The sequence below is a fragment of the Pocillopora damicornis genome, chromosome 14 (assembly GCF_964200805.1).
Source record: "Pocillopora damicornis chromosome 14, jaPocDami1.2, whole genome shotgun sequence".
NCBI classification, from domain to species: domain Eukaryota; kingdom Metazoa; phylum Cnidaria; class Anthozoa; order Scleractinia; family Pocilloporidae; genus Pocillopora; species Pocillopora damicornis.
This window is the reverse complement of record NC_142683.1, coordinates 6,195,032-6,208,850: the sequence shown is the minus strand read 5'-3', so window position 1 is coordinate 6,208,850 and position 13,819 is coordinate 6,195,032. Positions and strand designations below refer to the sequence as shown.

The window sequence follows — 13,819 nt, the reverse complement described above, 5'->3', positions numbered from 1 at the left end:
CTCTTCCATTGCCATCCTATAAGGATGATCGTATTTTACAATCCGTCTCTCCTTTTCAAGTGACTACAATTTTTCACCAATTTTTCAATATTCACAAAGTTCTTCAGCCACTTTTCTCCCAATATTGCGGTTCGTCTCCTATTGGCCTGTTAATTATTTGCTCTGTTCAAAAATGTTTAAAATTGATCAGTAATAATTTTATTTCGTTTTGACAAGTGTATTTCAAAAAACCGTGAAGATTTTCGAAAATGAAGGGCAGAAACTAAGCAGGAAAGCAGGGGCTGAAACTCTTTTACGATCACCTTAATACAGTGACAGAGAAGCCGCATAAATCCATTGCACACTGATGTTTTGGCACTCAAGTTTGTCTGAAATCCAAGACAATATGATAAAATCACCCATAATAGGGAAGTTTAGAAACCTAAACACTCATGCTATGATCATCAACAGTCAGTTCCTTTAATTTTCGATACACCCACAAAACTAGTAATGGAGGCAAAAGACTCTTTACCTATAACATCCCCCGTAACTTCAGCCCTTGGCACTAGTTTTATTTTCAGTTTGATCGTCGGTTCGACAAGGGGAAGCGCGTATTAATCATACCATCAGTCCATCAGGTTTTATGATGTCCCTACGCGGTATGCACCTTGCAGAGTTTTGGTGCAACTTTGGATTGAATGGTTCAAGAACAAGGTTACACAAATGGCCTGAGTCTCATGTGATCATTTTTTGACTACAAATTGAGCATTATCTTCTAAAATATACAGAGAAGAGGGAGTTGTTCGAAAAATGATTGCTAAAAAAATTAAAATCGTCAGAGTTGGAGCTCAATGTAAGTTCAGATGTCTCAAGGGCAAATCTTTGACTCGTAGCCGGCACGTTTAGAGAATCAGCGAAAAAATTAACCACAACTGCGCTAGCCTTGTTTACCAAACTGATTTCTCCACAACATTTCCATGTGGTAAATGTTTATTTGGGATCACAAGGTCATACATATGATCTTTGCCAGCAGTCTATGCGATTAATGTACGTACCAACAAGAAACCTCGCTTTGTTACACACCCTACAGCTACAAATGTTTATTTCTGTCGAATTAATCCTTTTACTCGATTGCTTCTATTTCAAACAAAACTCCTACAGCTTATGCTTATGACGCTAAAAAGCTTCTTCGTTTAGATCAGAATTTGCAATCTTGTTGACATCAGGCTAACTAAGAGTTGTTTGAGGACGTTGTAAACGAAGGTTTTTCAGCATCATGCCTTTTATTCCATTTCACAGGCATTACACGAAGTTATTTACAGCATGCTCTGATGTAAATCTCTCCAATCCAATGCCCATATTGACCGCAACCTCCATGACATTGTATCATGCTGTCCCCAAACCGGGCCTGGGTGATGTAGAAGGAACTGCTACTGTATAAACTCAGTGCCCGCATGTGACCCGAGGACCGAGAAAAACCTGCTGGACATGATCCGCTGGCAAGAATGCAGTAATGACCTTCAGGCCATTTGTCTGAAAAAAAAATATGCTCTAAAGGTTAAATTTTGTGGGGGAGTTTTCGCGTCTACTTGTATTATGCCTCTGTAGGAATATGTAACAATATACACTTAATGTATGAGAGGGAAACAGTTGGCTTAGTTTTCCCAAGAGTCCTGATGTTTACCTCGACTTAGCCTCGGGAAACATCAGGACTCGAGGGAAAACAGAACTTACTAGTTTCCCGAGGGACTATACATTAAGTGCTTTGTTATATATTTAGACTTTCCCTCAAACAGTCATATGGCAAAAACATGCTGTTATATTCGGCGCGCGGGCAACAACTGCGCAATTGTATCTCGATTGGGATACATTTGAATTTGATCAGGGACACGTGATCAATAATCAACCAATCACAGAGCTAGTTTTGTTGAGTGAAAGTCTATATATATAACAATGATAATAAGAGACCAGCCCATGATTATTGACTGGGGGGGGGGAGGATTTAGAGGGGGGGGAGGGGTTCACATGGTTTCCAGAGGGAACGGAGGGGTGGACCAGTCGTCGCCAACAGAGTATAGAAGGGGGCTATAGAAACTGACCGCCAATTACATGCCAACGAGAGAGGATCATGAGAACATTACAGAGGCTTATGGGGAGATCAGGTATATTATTCCTTTCCCTCCCCCCCGGCGATTATTAATTACTGATCTTTAGTGTACCAACAAATATTTTTTACGTTCAAATGAAAAATTCCATCTTGTCACCATGTGAAGAACAAGATGCGACCTTTAGGTTTATGTCGAAGTGTTTGTATACTAGAGAATGTTTAACTGTAATGGTCTTAAATAGGGAGTGGTTTGCAAGGGAACCATAAGTGCTTATAAATTATTTGGTTTCTTTGTTTTTGCTTTCGTTTTTTTCGGATCCAAATGAATGATAGAGAGAAAAATAGCCAAAATACATTATGAGACCTAAGGGTTTGGGCAAATTTTGCCAATCCTAGATCAACTGATGCGATACCGAATCAATTATTTCGCAATAAGCCGTTTGCCAGATCTAAAAACGGGTACAGATTTTAGAGGCCAAGTCTGAAAACAGGAAAATCAGGAGTTTCCTCTCCCTTTTCTCCCACCTTAGCTATTTGTAGTTTACCTTTTTTCTGGGAAAGGCATTCTGGTTTATTTTCTGTCCAAGTTCCATCTTTTAAGCATCGCCGCACTGAGGTTCCACTAAGCTGATAGCCAGAAGCGCAAGTGTATGAAACAGTCTTCCCTTCCCAAAATTGTTGTCCGTTGATGGCGCCATGGTCTGGACTTTTCAAAGGAGGACAAATTCTGTGGCCTAGAAAAAAAAAGGGAAGTGAAAATATTCTGAAATTAAATATTTCCGTTGTAAGGGCACAACAAAAACATCAGTGACAAATCAGACTCATGAAATTATTAGCAATTATTGGATGAGGTCTTTGTGATATCCAGAATAATCAAGGTCGATTTAGAGGTTATCAGCCGAAGCCGAAGGCTGCATGAGGCTGATAACCCCCAACTAGACCATGATTATTCGGGATATCGCAAAAAACGAATCTTATAATTGTTTTTTTATACATTGAACGTAAAAAAAACATGGTCACGCCAATAAGTGGAACTGATAGTTTATTTCTAAACGTATAAAAAATATACAAATCAGCAAGCAACACAAAGCGCGCGAACCTGACATGATTACCCTTAGAAATCATGCACCGCGGTCACACATGATAGGATTATCCATGACCTTGAGTGTCCTTGACATGATTATTGTATACGATCTGCAGCTAGATGACGTGCCAGGTGCTGATTTCGAAAATTCACTGTACGCCTTCGGCCAAGCAGAAAGGTGATAGTGATTATAATGTATAATAAAACTTATAAACAGCTCTTTATTTGATTTTTGTGATATCTTCAGCTTGGGTCTTTAAAACTTCTGTCACAACTACCGACAACAGTCCCTTCCACGAGCGTCCTCAACTGGACAATTACTGCACAATTTTTATAATTAGTAATGATAAAAATTGTGATTGATATATATGATTGATCTCTCTAGAAAAAGAAAAGAAAAGAAACCTAACGGCTAGTTATTCAAACAAAGTTTAGCCGTTGTTGAACAAAACCGCGCTGTAAGCCATCTTCTATTCAGCGGAAACTTTTATCTAAACACTTATCTCTGAGAACAGTGACAAGAGGCCAAAAGCTAATAGTGGAAGGAGATTCATTTGATTAAATAAACCCTCTTATAGAGAGAGCCTGAGGCTGACTGCTTGCGTAAAATCATGTGTAAATAACCGGCCCAAAGCTAATATTCTAATAAAGCAAGACGGCGACGTCAACGAGGCCGTAGCAAAACAAAAGATCTAATGAGCAGATCATTAGCTCGGCAAGTGCGTTTTAAATCTTTGTACATTTTTTAGCCGGCCTCTGCAAAATTACCTCATAAAATCATCAAAATCTGCGTGGCCCGAAAAAGGAAACCCTGACGGCAAATCATTTAAGTTTCAATTTGGAACTCAACGCCGCTCTCATACTTTTATGCTGAGGCTGGCTTGTGGCACCGTAAGAGATGGTAAACACATCCAATCATTCGCTAAATTCCAACTAAAAATATATTATCATTTTTAAATCGATGTCTTCCTTGGAGTTGCCATCCTAACTGCTAAAGATCCCTAGCAAAAAATAATAATAATAAAATAGGAAGAAAGAGAACGGCTCAAACTTGACGACCGCGACTTAGCTTACAGGATGGCTGTAATCCACTCCAGTTACCAGAGGATAAACACGTTCTGATGACCGAACCAGTCAAATGATACTGTGGATCACAAACGAACGAGACTGATTCACCGGGCCAGTATCGTAAGCCTCGTTTCTGTCCGTTTTGTGGTGCACCAGGGTTACCACAACTGGCCAGACCTAAAGGAAAAGAAGAAAAGCTAATCAATTGAGAGAGAGAAAGCTTTTCAAAATCGAAACCGGATGCGGAAATCTCAAAAGTTATGAATAATAGCTAGCGTAATAGGTTCAGATTTTGCCAATCAAACCCAGTTGGAAGCCAATCGTTTAATTGATTTTGCCTGACCTGGGCAATGGAACACAATTCAAATCACCATAGGGTTTCAGCCAATCTTGTGAGCCATTTCAACGATCCACATTCTGTCGAAAACAACATCAAACTCTGAGAAACCAATAGAATCGTTTTGCTAACGAAGCATTCATACTTACTTAGACTTGTTGTGGCTTCTGTTGTCATATTCTTGTCATTGTAAAACAAACAGGTATAAACCCCAGCGTCACTGTGCTGGAAGGAAGGAATGACGACTCCACTCTTTAATAAATCACTCCCATCATCCTCTTCTGTTGAAACAACGCGTTTTCCACTCTTGAACCACGTGACTCTAGGTAGCGGTGAGCCACGAGCTGAACAGTTTAGCGTCACAGCATCACCAACACTCCCCACCTCAATTTTACTTGGAGGACTGGAGACAATATAGGGATTAACTAAGACGAGATGCAAAAAGTAAAAGAAAAGAGGTTACTGCAGCATTTTAATTTCTTGATCTAAACCGTCATGATTGATTGAAAGTCTTTCATATATTTTGCTTTCATGTACCTTAATAACTGTTAGTTTTGAATTTTACCTTTTGGATATAGTACCGTTGACCGTACTTGACATGCAGATCTATTACAGGTGCATAGATTAAGAAAATATCGTCGGGTAATTGAGATTTGAAAACTAAGCTATCAAGAAATCTGTTATGTTTGTTTTCTTTAGTTTGTTAGCTAGACAATGTTAGGCACATTCAAGTCTGTGAGACACTTCGGCTCTCTCTCCTGTGCCCAATTGAAAGACAAGGCTGAGATCATATATGGTTTCAGTCTTTCCTTGGAGGACAAGGACTTTGGATGGGGATGGTGGATGCCCAAGGAATGTTTTCGTCAAACACCCTTTCTTAGGAGCGTCTTCCTTGTCTGCTTTGCTACGAACTTTTTTAAGCACAAAATCTCTCATGAAGCCAATAGGAAAACCAAGACAAAGAAGAATTAACGAGTAGTACTCCCCAGGTTTCCGTTCATAGCGCTTTTCGATTAATCTTCTTACCGACATCTTTAACGAAGATCCATGTCATAGCCATCACATTTCCCAATGAGTTAACCCCATGGCAAACATAACCTCCGCCGTCGCTTTCGCTTGTGTTCCTAATCGTAAGTTGCTTGCCATCTATGATATGCCTGTTCGAAGAGAGTTGCTTCGGAGGTCTTGTCCATGTGATAGCCGGGGTGGGGTAGCCAATTATGTCACATGTAATAACAGTATCCCAATTCTTGACACCCTTCACAAAACTCTTTGGTCTCGTGATGAATTTTGGTGGTACTGCAAACCAAAATGAAGATAAAAAACCTTGAATAACCGAAGCATGACAAGCCTCGCGCGGTGGGAGGGGGGAGAGGGGGAGAGGAAGGAGAGGGGGAAGAGGGGGGAGAGGGAATGAGATATTCACCACCCCCTACTCGGAAGTCTGATAGTTAACTATACTAACCATTCACGGTTACATTGACCGACAGCTTCGCATGTCCCAACAAATTCTCCGCCTTGCAGGTATAAATACCACGGTCTTCAAACTTGATTTCCTGAAATTCCAAATTCCACTCTGTAAAATGCTTCCTTCCCTCGTCTATTAGCTCATTATTCTTGTACCACGTGATAATTGGCTGTGGGAAGCCAACAGCTTTACAAGGAAGAGTAACTTTCTCTTTCTCTTTAATGGGATCGGAAGAGGGTGGTTTCGAAATAATACGTGGAATCTCTGCAAAAGAAATATTTTAGACGGTTTTCTTTTTAACAATCCTAGGTCATTGTCAGTCTTATACAGAAATTTTCACTCGTCGAACAGGCAATCCGAGGACTACGCTGGTTTTGCGTCGTGACGCTTTGTGACTGGTCCAGAAAATTCGTACCACTCTGTCAATCAGTAACATGCAAAACTATGACCAATTAACCAAGTCACTCGTTTTTCCCGCAGTTAAGGCAGATTGCCAGTTTCATTTCTACTTTGATTCTTATTGGCTCTTTATGAAATTTTCCTTCCACCTGATTGGCCGTTTGGTCAACTTTAATTTCAGTTTCAGATGACACACAATCGAAAAGGGCTTTGATAACTATAGTAATGATAATAGCGATGATGGTGGTGGTGATGATGATGATGATGATCATTATAACTCGACCATGTGTCGTGTTGTTTGTTTCAGCCCCGTGGCATTCTCCACCTAGAAATATAAAGGAGTAACGAAATGGCGGTGGAAGGAGGTGTGTCAGGGGTGGGGGATGGAAGGAGGGTCACCTTCGACGGACTAGCACTCCTTCAAGGGGGCGGTGCCAATATTCCGATTCGCTCCATACTTACGAAATTGCAACAAGCTCCGTTGCTGGAAAAAGATACATTTTTAAATTTTCACGAGCGCGGAACATAAATTTTGATTCCCATGAGGGAATACCAACTGAGCCACAGAGACTCAACAGTGTTGGCCATTGTTATGTTCATATGTGACACACACGCACTGTTAAAGAAGGATTTAAGGAATGTATATGTTTTGTTTACATATCACTCGTTTTCCCGCCCTTTTATGGATTTGCCGCTGAAGACCGCGGGCGTCGGTGTACTTTTTTTTTACTCGAACGGCCATCTTGGTTTTGCAATGTTTTGAGCTTGACAATAAGTCAGTTTATTTGACCACTTACCCCTGCTTATTCGACTGTTCTGCTATCGAGATCACGTACCTTATACTGCCAGGATCGACAATGTCAAAGGCCCCGAATGAGTTAATAGAATTAAAAGATAGAATGAAACTCTGTACCCAGTTGGTTTCCACTGCCATGGTTTGTCCCATCTGATGCAGATTTTCCAGGGGGTCCCGGTAATCCTCTCAAGCCCTGCTTTCCTCGGGGACCTGGTACGCCCTTTGAACCCTTTCTTCCTCTTTTGCCACTCGGTCCTTGAGGGCCAGGAGGGCCTGGTGCACCAGGAGGGCCAGGTAGACTGGGGTAGCCTTGTGGACCTTGAGGTCTAACTGGAGCTGATAAGATAAAGATATAAAAGAATGAGATGTGGTTAATAATATTCAGCTTAGTTTATAGATGCGGTCTCATCATGTATATTTTTCTTTACTCCAGACATTTTAGAATTGAAAATGGTGGTATAAATTACAATGAATAAAAAAAGGTAGAACTTACCCTCTACACACACTACATTTAGTTGGCTACCACTCGTGGTTGAATTCTGCAGAACAAGGAAAAACAATTTTTGTTTTCAGCAATTAACACATTGATGAAAAAGCACTCAAGAGTTTGCTATTGATCAACTTGATCAAAACGGAAAAACTTAATATAGTTCCATTAAAGCAAGAGACTAGTAATAACCGCAGGTTAGAAAGTGCGTGCGAGGGCTTTGCATGATTTGTTTCACTGAGGTTAACGATTTCATTGTAAAACAGTGGCGTTGTGTTCTTTTTCCATTTTGGGCATTTATATTTGCAGCGCAATAAAGGGTTGCATGGTGTGGGTGATTGTTTTCCCATAAACGAGACAAAGGGACCTAAGAGTGGTTTTACTGACCTTGTGAAACAGCAACACCAGTTTGATTATACACCAGTTCTATTTTGTGTTGGGTTTGACAAAATGGTTGTTTTTTCACGTTGTAAATAAAAACACTGTTGATTATAAAATGGACATATTGATTGAGTCAAGGTCATTTGATGTAATGGAACAATGATTTATTTGAAATTGTAATGGAAAGAGAAATGTATCAATATTGTTTTGAATTATATCTGATAACTGCCGCGCATGCGTTTGTAACAGCTCTCGATCGCTCTACAGTTCAAGTCTTCAATGGATCAACGCTAAGGTCAATGGACGCACAGCTCTCGATCGCTCTACAGTTCAAGTCTTCAGTGGATCAACACCAAGGTCAATGGACGCACAGCTCTCGCTCTACAGTTCAAGTCTTCAATGGATCAACGCCAAGGTCAATGGACGCACAGCTCTCGCTCTACAGTTCAACAACGCCAAGGAGGAACACATATCTCTCGCAATGGCCGGAAGATTTCGATACCCGACAACAACAGACACGAACAGGAAACGTTCCGATCACAAGTTCACACGCTCGATTTTGATTGGACGGCACACCAGCTATGCATGAGCTGCACGTGATTCTTCGACGAAATAGACGTCGTCCACGTGATAAAATTGTGTTGTGTGTATTCCAATTTATGGACCGCTACTTCTGCATGAACTGCAAGTGATTCTTGACATTCTTAGCTTCAAGAAGGCGAAATTTACATATTATTTGAGCCCTTCAACTACATTAAAGATCATTGACTATGGAACGTGAAACAGTTATGCTTTGGTGAGAATTGTCTTCTGCTTGGTGTTGGTTTCTAGCGGTCAGAGCGCCTGTGCTCAAATTACTGCTGCTTCGTGTTTGTCTCGCGTGGTCAAAGCGCCTATGCTCAAATTACGTCCTTTCATTTCATTGGTTCTTAGTGTCCCTAGGGACAAATATTTGGAAGGACGACTTGTTTTGCTAAATTCGAGTCACTGCAAGGCTCTATAACTGCCGCGCATGCGTTTGTAACCAATGTTGAGATTAGGATTGCGGGCTCCGCTGGTCGCCCGCAATTATAAACAGTTTATAATTTCTTGTGCAGAGTATGTGGCAAAGCCAGGTTTGTGGGCATCCTCAATGATCCCAAAGATTGTTGAAAAAGATCGCTGAGATCCTTGATATCGATAAACAAGACTTTTGTGGTTTTCAAATGAGCAGCAGTCACGCAGAGAAGTTGGAGAGAAATCAGTACAGCCAAGAGGCCTAACGTAGCTGTGTTTATTTTTTTGTCGCTGTATTTCTAACCGTGGCAGCTACAAATCATGGACCTACTCTTGAGATATGCTAAAACTTATTTTGGACCAGAAACTTCAATTCCGCTTCTTTGTATTTTCAACAACAACTTTTTTTTCAAGGTCTGTTAATAATCAAAGCAGGAGTGTCAAAGTTTTTAGACTTTTCTATTTATCGGGAACATGATATAGCATTTACCATTCCAACACTGTTTGTGGAATTCAGTTACTTCTAAAATTATATGATTTAGGTTAAAAACTTTGCTTAAAAGTATCAAGTTAGCATGAAAAATACATAGAAAAATCGATCAAGATTAAATAATGAAAAAATAAGGCAAAGAACTGGGGATTCAGGCGGTTTTATGATCAGTGCGATGGCGGAAGTAAAGTTCAGAGGTTAAATGGATTGGACAACGCATTCGATTTTTGCTTAAACAGATCATATCCGGTATACTTCTCGTTCCCCCATTCTCATAATTTGTTTGAGGAAACCAAAAATGTTTCTTGAAACTCAGACGGATTTATCTCTTTTTCCTGGCAATATTACTCTTTTCCTTTTCATCTGGATATGAATTCGCCAATTTCAGGAATTCAAAACATTGCAAGGGCCTGAGAGCTTTGTGATACATAGAGACAAAAAAAAACTTACATTTCGATGGCCAATTGACTTCAAACAGGCACTGCTACATTTGTGGCACATGAACTGCCTATTAGCGGCTCTCTTGACGCGGTCATCTTCTTTCATTTGTGGTCCACTCGGTGACGATTGTTTAAATGTTGGCTGAGCGATCACACGATCAGCAAGCTGATCCGGAGAACTTGTCAGTTGTAAATTTTGTTCAACTGCTGTCAGACGGGAATCGAATCGATGCAAAGAATAGTATGTGAAAGCTATTGAGCCTAAAGTCAGAACTAAATTGACGAAAAGGCCAAGAATAAGAGCCTGGGACCTCCCATTTGCTTTGGGTTCCATCTTCGCGTTTTACCCTCTGAAACAGGGGAACTGCCGGGATGGCTTACTGCCAAATGGCACAAGGATATATTAACATCCAAAAGGTGTTAGTTTTCGCTGTCAGATTTACTTGGATGCCAATAAATTATCATCTAACGGATCCAAGTGTCGCCGGTTGTTTTTCGGCGACCAATATACTCATGCGCAGTGCTGTTGTGAACCGGGGAACAATAATCTACGACAAGGAAACAGTTTTTTAATGGTCAAAAAGTTGTAAAGCATTTTGATAGAAGTAAGTCTCTTGCGTTGCGTAAGTAGAGCATTACTCTTATTAGTCATAGAATGAGGAGACAAGGCGAACTAAGAATAATTTACTGGTCTTACGGAAGGAGGTACTTAGTTCATCTTGATAGGGGTTAAATCAATTCATCTGTGAATAGGGTAGCAATCTTTAAATTATACCACCTACCCACTTACCATCTCATGTAACCAAAACCCGAGTCTACTGAAAAGTCACTTTCAAACCCACGTAAATAAATGAATATATAAATTTTGAATTATCCGAACTCTCAAAGATTGACCCTGGAACGCCTATTGCTTAAGCGACTTATTTTTTTTCAAATATGCAACTTCTAGTTTCGACAATAATTTTTTTAACTCTTCAAGTAGACAGCGCTTGGCAAAACAAATTGCATACTTTAAAAAGTTTTATTTAAGCCAATAACGATCTGCCACACGTCAAAGCCCTTTTATCCTTCTCATTGTCCAGCATTCTCCTTTGTCGCTGTTCTTTGTGAGGAGTCCGAGAATGATACACGTCTTGATTGCGTGAGCTACCCACATTTTTGCGACGTAAACAGGTAACAAAAGTGTGACTACTCGACACTGACGTCATGAGTGACTTAAGGTCAACTATCTTCGTAACGTTGTTTCAACGTATTTTTGTGATGCAACTTAGAGCTATGATTGTGAAATACGGCGAAGTACATAAAACCACAAATTTCTTTCCAAAATCATAGCATAGATTGGCAAGAGCCAGTATCTCTTGGAGGGAATCGCATCGGCTGTGACATTCGACAGATATGGAAGCGAGGATTTTCTCTCCCTTCTTAAGACTTTGGAGGAAGTCTGACGACGAATGCTTACTGGAAAACGACGCAATTGTGCTTCAGCACGAGGAGCATTCCCTTGAAGTCGACGAGAAATATTTTGTAGACAGGAATGCCCACCACAAAATGGAAGAATCAAGCCACACTAACACAGATGAGTTCACTACAATTAACCTACAGGAAGATACGGCGCGTCCTCCATATTCAGTGACAGGTGAAGTTTCTGTAACAACAGAAGTTACATCACCAGCAGCAAAAAGGGTCGCCTTCTTAGGGATGACACTGTGTGTAATTTCGTCTTTGTTCATCTCTTCAGCGGCACTGTTGATCAAACTCGCCGAAAGCATTCCAAGCCTGGAGATCACCTTCATCCGCTTGACGTTACAACTCGTTTTCTCACTCCCACCGATGATTTTCTTCAAGGATAAGTTTATCCATCCATGGAGCAAGAGCAAATTCTTATTGCTTCGCGGAGTCACTGGAGTTACAGGCATGGCTCTAAGTATTTACGCTGTCAAACATATGCCATTGGCTGACCAGAGGGTTATATTTTACACCTCTCCGGTCTATACAGCTATTCTTGGACGCGTTTTTCTCAAAGAATCCGTCAGTAAGTTCGACGCGGTAGCCATTCTGTCAACTATTGGTGGGGTGGTGTTAATCGCGAGGCCTACCTTTTTGTTCGGTTCTTTAGGAGAGGCCTCTAAATCCGAAAAAGTCTGGTTTCCAACCCTTCTCGCTGTCGTTTCAGCGATTTGTCATGCCTGCTCTATCGTCCTGACTCGGAAAATATCAAAAGAAGTCGGTTCAAGAGTGGTAGTATTCTACGTCGCTGTAGTTGGAACAATCATAAGCCTTATAGCTTCTTTAATTTCGAATTTTGAGTTCAAATTCCCAGACTGTCAGACTCACGACGCACTGTATGTCCTTGGCGCCGGTGCATTAGGTTATGGAGGCCAATTACTGGTAACAAAAGCCTTGACTTTGGAAAAAGCTTCAATTATTTCCTTGGTGCGCACAACTGGGATCGCGTTTTCGTTCGTTCTCCAGCTCATTGTCCTTCATGTTGTTCCAGATGGTCTTAGTATTGGTGGTGCTATTCTTGTCCTCCTCTGTAATGTTTCTATTTTCATCAAGAAATTTTTAGACAAGAAAAACAGTCACGCAAAGGCTTCGAATAATACTGAAGGGTGACTCGTTCAAGGATCGAATAACCTTTATCTTATTATTTATTCACAAGTAGCGTGAAAATCATAACTCACATGAAGTATAGCCAGGTACGATTAGTCACCTCAGTGGCAAGAGAGAACAACAGCACGTGGAGAAAGAACACATCCGTCGGAACACATCAGAAGATACGGCAGTAAAACATAATCCATCGCTACAGCATTATAGCTGCTCTTTCCCTTCAAGGGAGACTTTAAGGAGAAACACACAATATTTTGGGTTTGCAAGTTGACAATAAGCATAAACAGGCCGTAGAGTCGGCTCAGAGAGCCGTTTCTTTAGAAGTACTTTCACTAGCATGCACATAAGTCATTAATTTTATGACTGTTAAGGTAAAGTACTCCGTTAAGTTAGAGCGAAGCACTCAGCTACGCACGTCGTGATTCTTCGTACCTGGGCAAACTACATTAACATGATAAAATCAGTTGAAACAATTTAGAGTCAGGAAACATAATCTCTGTACTATGACTGTGGTTTATGATTTCAAAAGTTATATGAGAGGCATAGTTTAAACTAAAGCGGCCGAATTTTTTAGCTTGAATTAGCTCTAGAAGAGTTTTTTCACTATAGACTGAGTTACGCTAGCTAGCAGACTCAATGTATTCAAAAAATACAAAAAATTAAGCTTCTCCTCTCTTGAAATAAGAAGTAGATTAAGTTGGGAATAGCATTCAGTTTATAAAATGCTGGCGATGTGGAAAACGTAGAAATCATTGCATATCAGGGAACTTTCTTTCAATATAAATCACATGGGTTGAAAATTAAAGACATCCTGTACACAAAGGATTAATCTGCTCGATTTGACCGCGGGGAAAGATCAGCACTACCGGAATGGGTTGTCTAAACTGTATTTAAGCATTGAAGTACTGATGAAGAGGAGTAATTTTTTTTAATCTTTTTTTAAAAAAAACTATGTTTGCCGAATAAAAGCGAACTTAATTGATTGAACCAGTGCAGTATTTGCCAGACTCTTTATAAAAATAAGATTCTGAGATAAAGTTGACTCAAGCCTTACACCCGCGAGATCCAAAGATCAAAGATTATGATCTCTTGGCGTTACATGAAAGACTAAGTCATCCTTTCTATCACGTTGGTATTCAGGGGTAGAATAAGAAGTTTCAGAAATGAAGGAAGAAAT

General features: G+C 40.4%; 2 protein-coding genes across 2 annotated transcripts; one reads left to right on the top strand and one right to left on the bottom strand.

Moving 5' to 3' along the window:
* Window positions 1-951: 951 nt before the first annotated feature.
* Window positions 952-10,577, bottom strand: LOC149034184 (neuronal cell adhesion molecule-like). The gene is made up of 9 exons (XM_089193157.1): window positions 10,043-10,577; window positions 7,732-7,777; window positions 7,356-7,574; window positions 6,041-6,307; window positions 5,602-5,874; window positions 4,725-5,000; window positions 4,245-4,415; window positions 2,632-2,820; window positions 952-1,512 (listed from the first exon to the last, which is right to left on the bottom strand). The coding sequence occupies exons 1-9, from the start codon at window positions 10,364-10,366 to the stop codon at window positions 1,292-1,294; spliced, it is 1,986 nt and encodes a 661-aa protein (XP_089049283.1). The 5' UTR covers window positions 10,367-10,577; the 3' UTR covers window positions 952-1,291.
* Window positions 10,578-10,587: 10 nt separating this feature from the next.
* On the top strand, window positions 10,588-13,624 carry LOC113678776 (solute carrier family 35 member G1-like). The gene has a single exon (XM_089193158.1). The coding sequence runs from the start codon at window positions 11,428-11,430 to the stop codon at window positions 12,646-12,648; it is 1,221 nt and encodes a 406-aa protein (XP_089049284.1). The 5' UTR covers window positions 10,588-11,427; the 3' UTR covers window positions 12,649-13,624.
* Window positions 13,625-13,819: the final 195 nt, after the last annotated feature.

Coding starts and splice junctions, on each gene's coding strand:
- LOC149034184 (XM_089193157.1), bottom strand. CDS start 10,366: ATGGAACCCAAAGCAAATGGGAGGTCCCAGGCTCTTATTCTTGGCCTT. Junction 2,821..4,244: donor GAGTGGATTACAGCCATCCT/GTAAGCTAAGTC, acceptor TTTTTTTTCTAG/GCCACAGAATTTGTCCTCCT. Junction 1,513..2,631: donor ATGCCTTTCCCAGAAAAAAG/GTAAACTACAAA, acceptor TTTTTTTTTCAG/ACAAATGGCCTGAAGGTCAT.
- LOC113678776 (XM_089193158.1), top strand. CDS start 11,428: ATGGAAGCGAGGATTTTCTCTCCCTTCTTAAGACTTTGGAGGAAGTCT.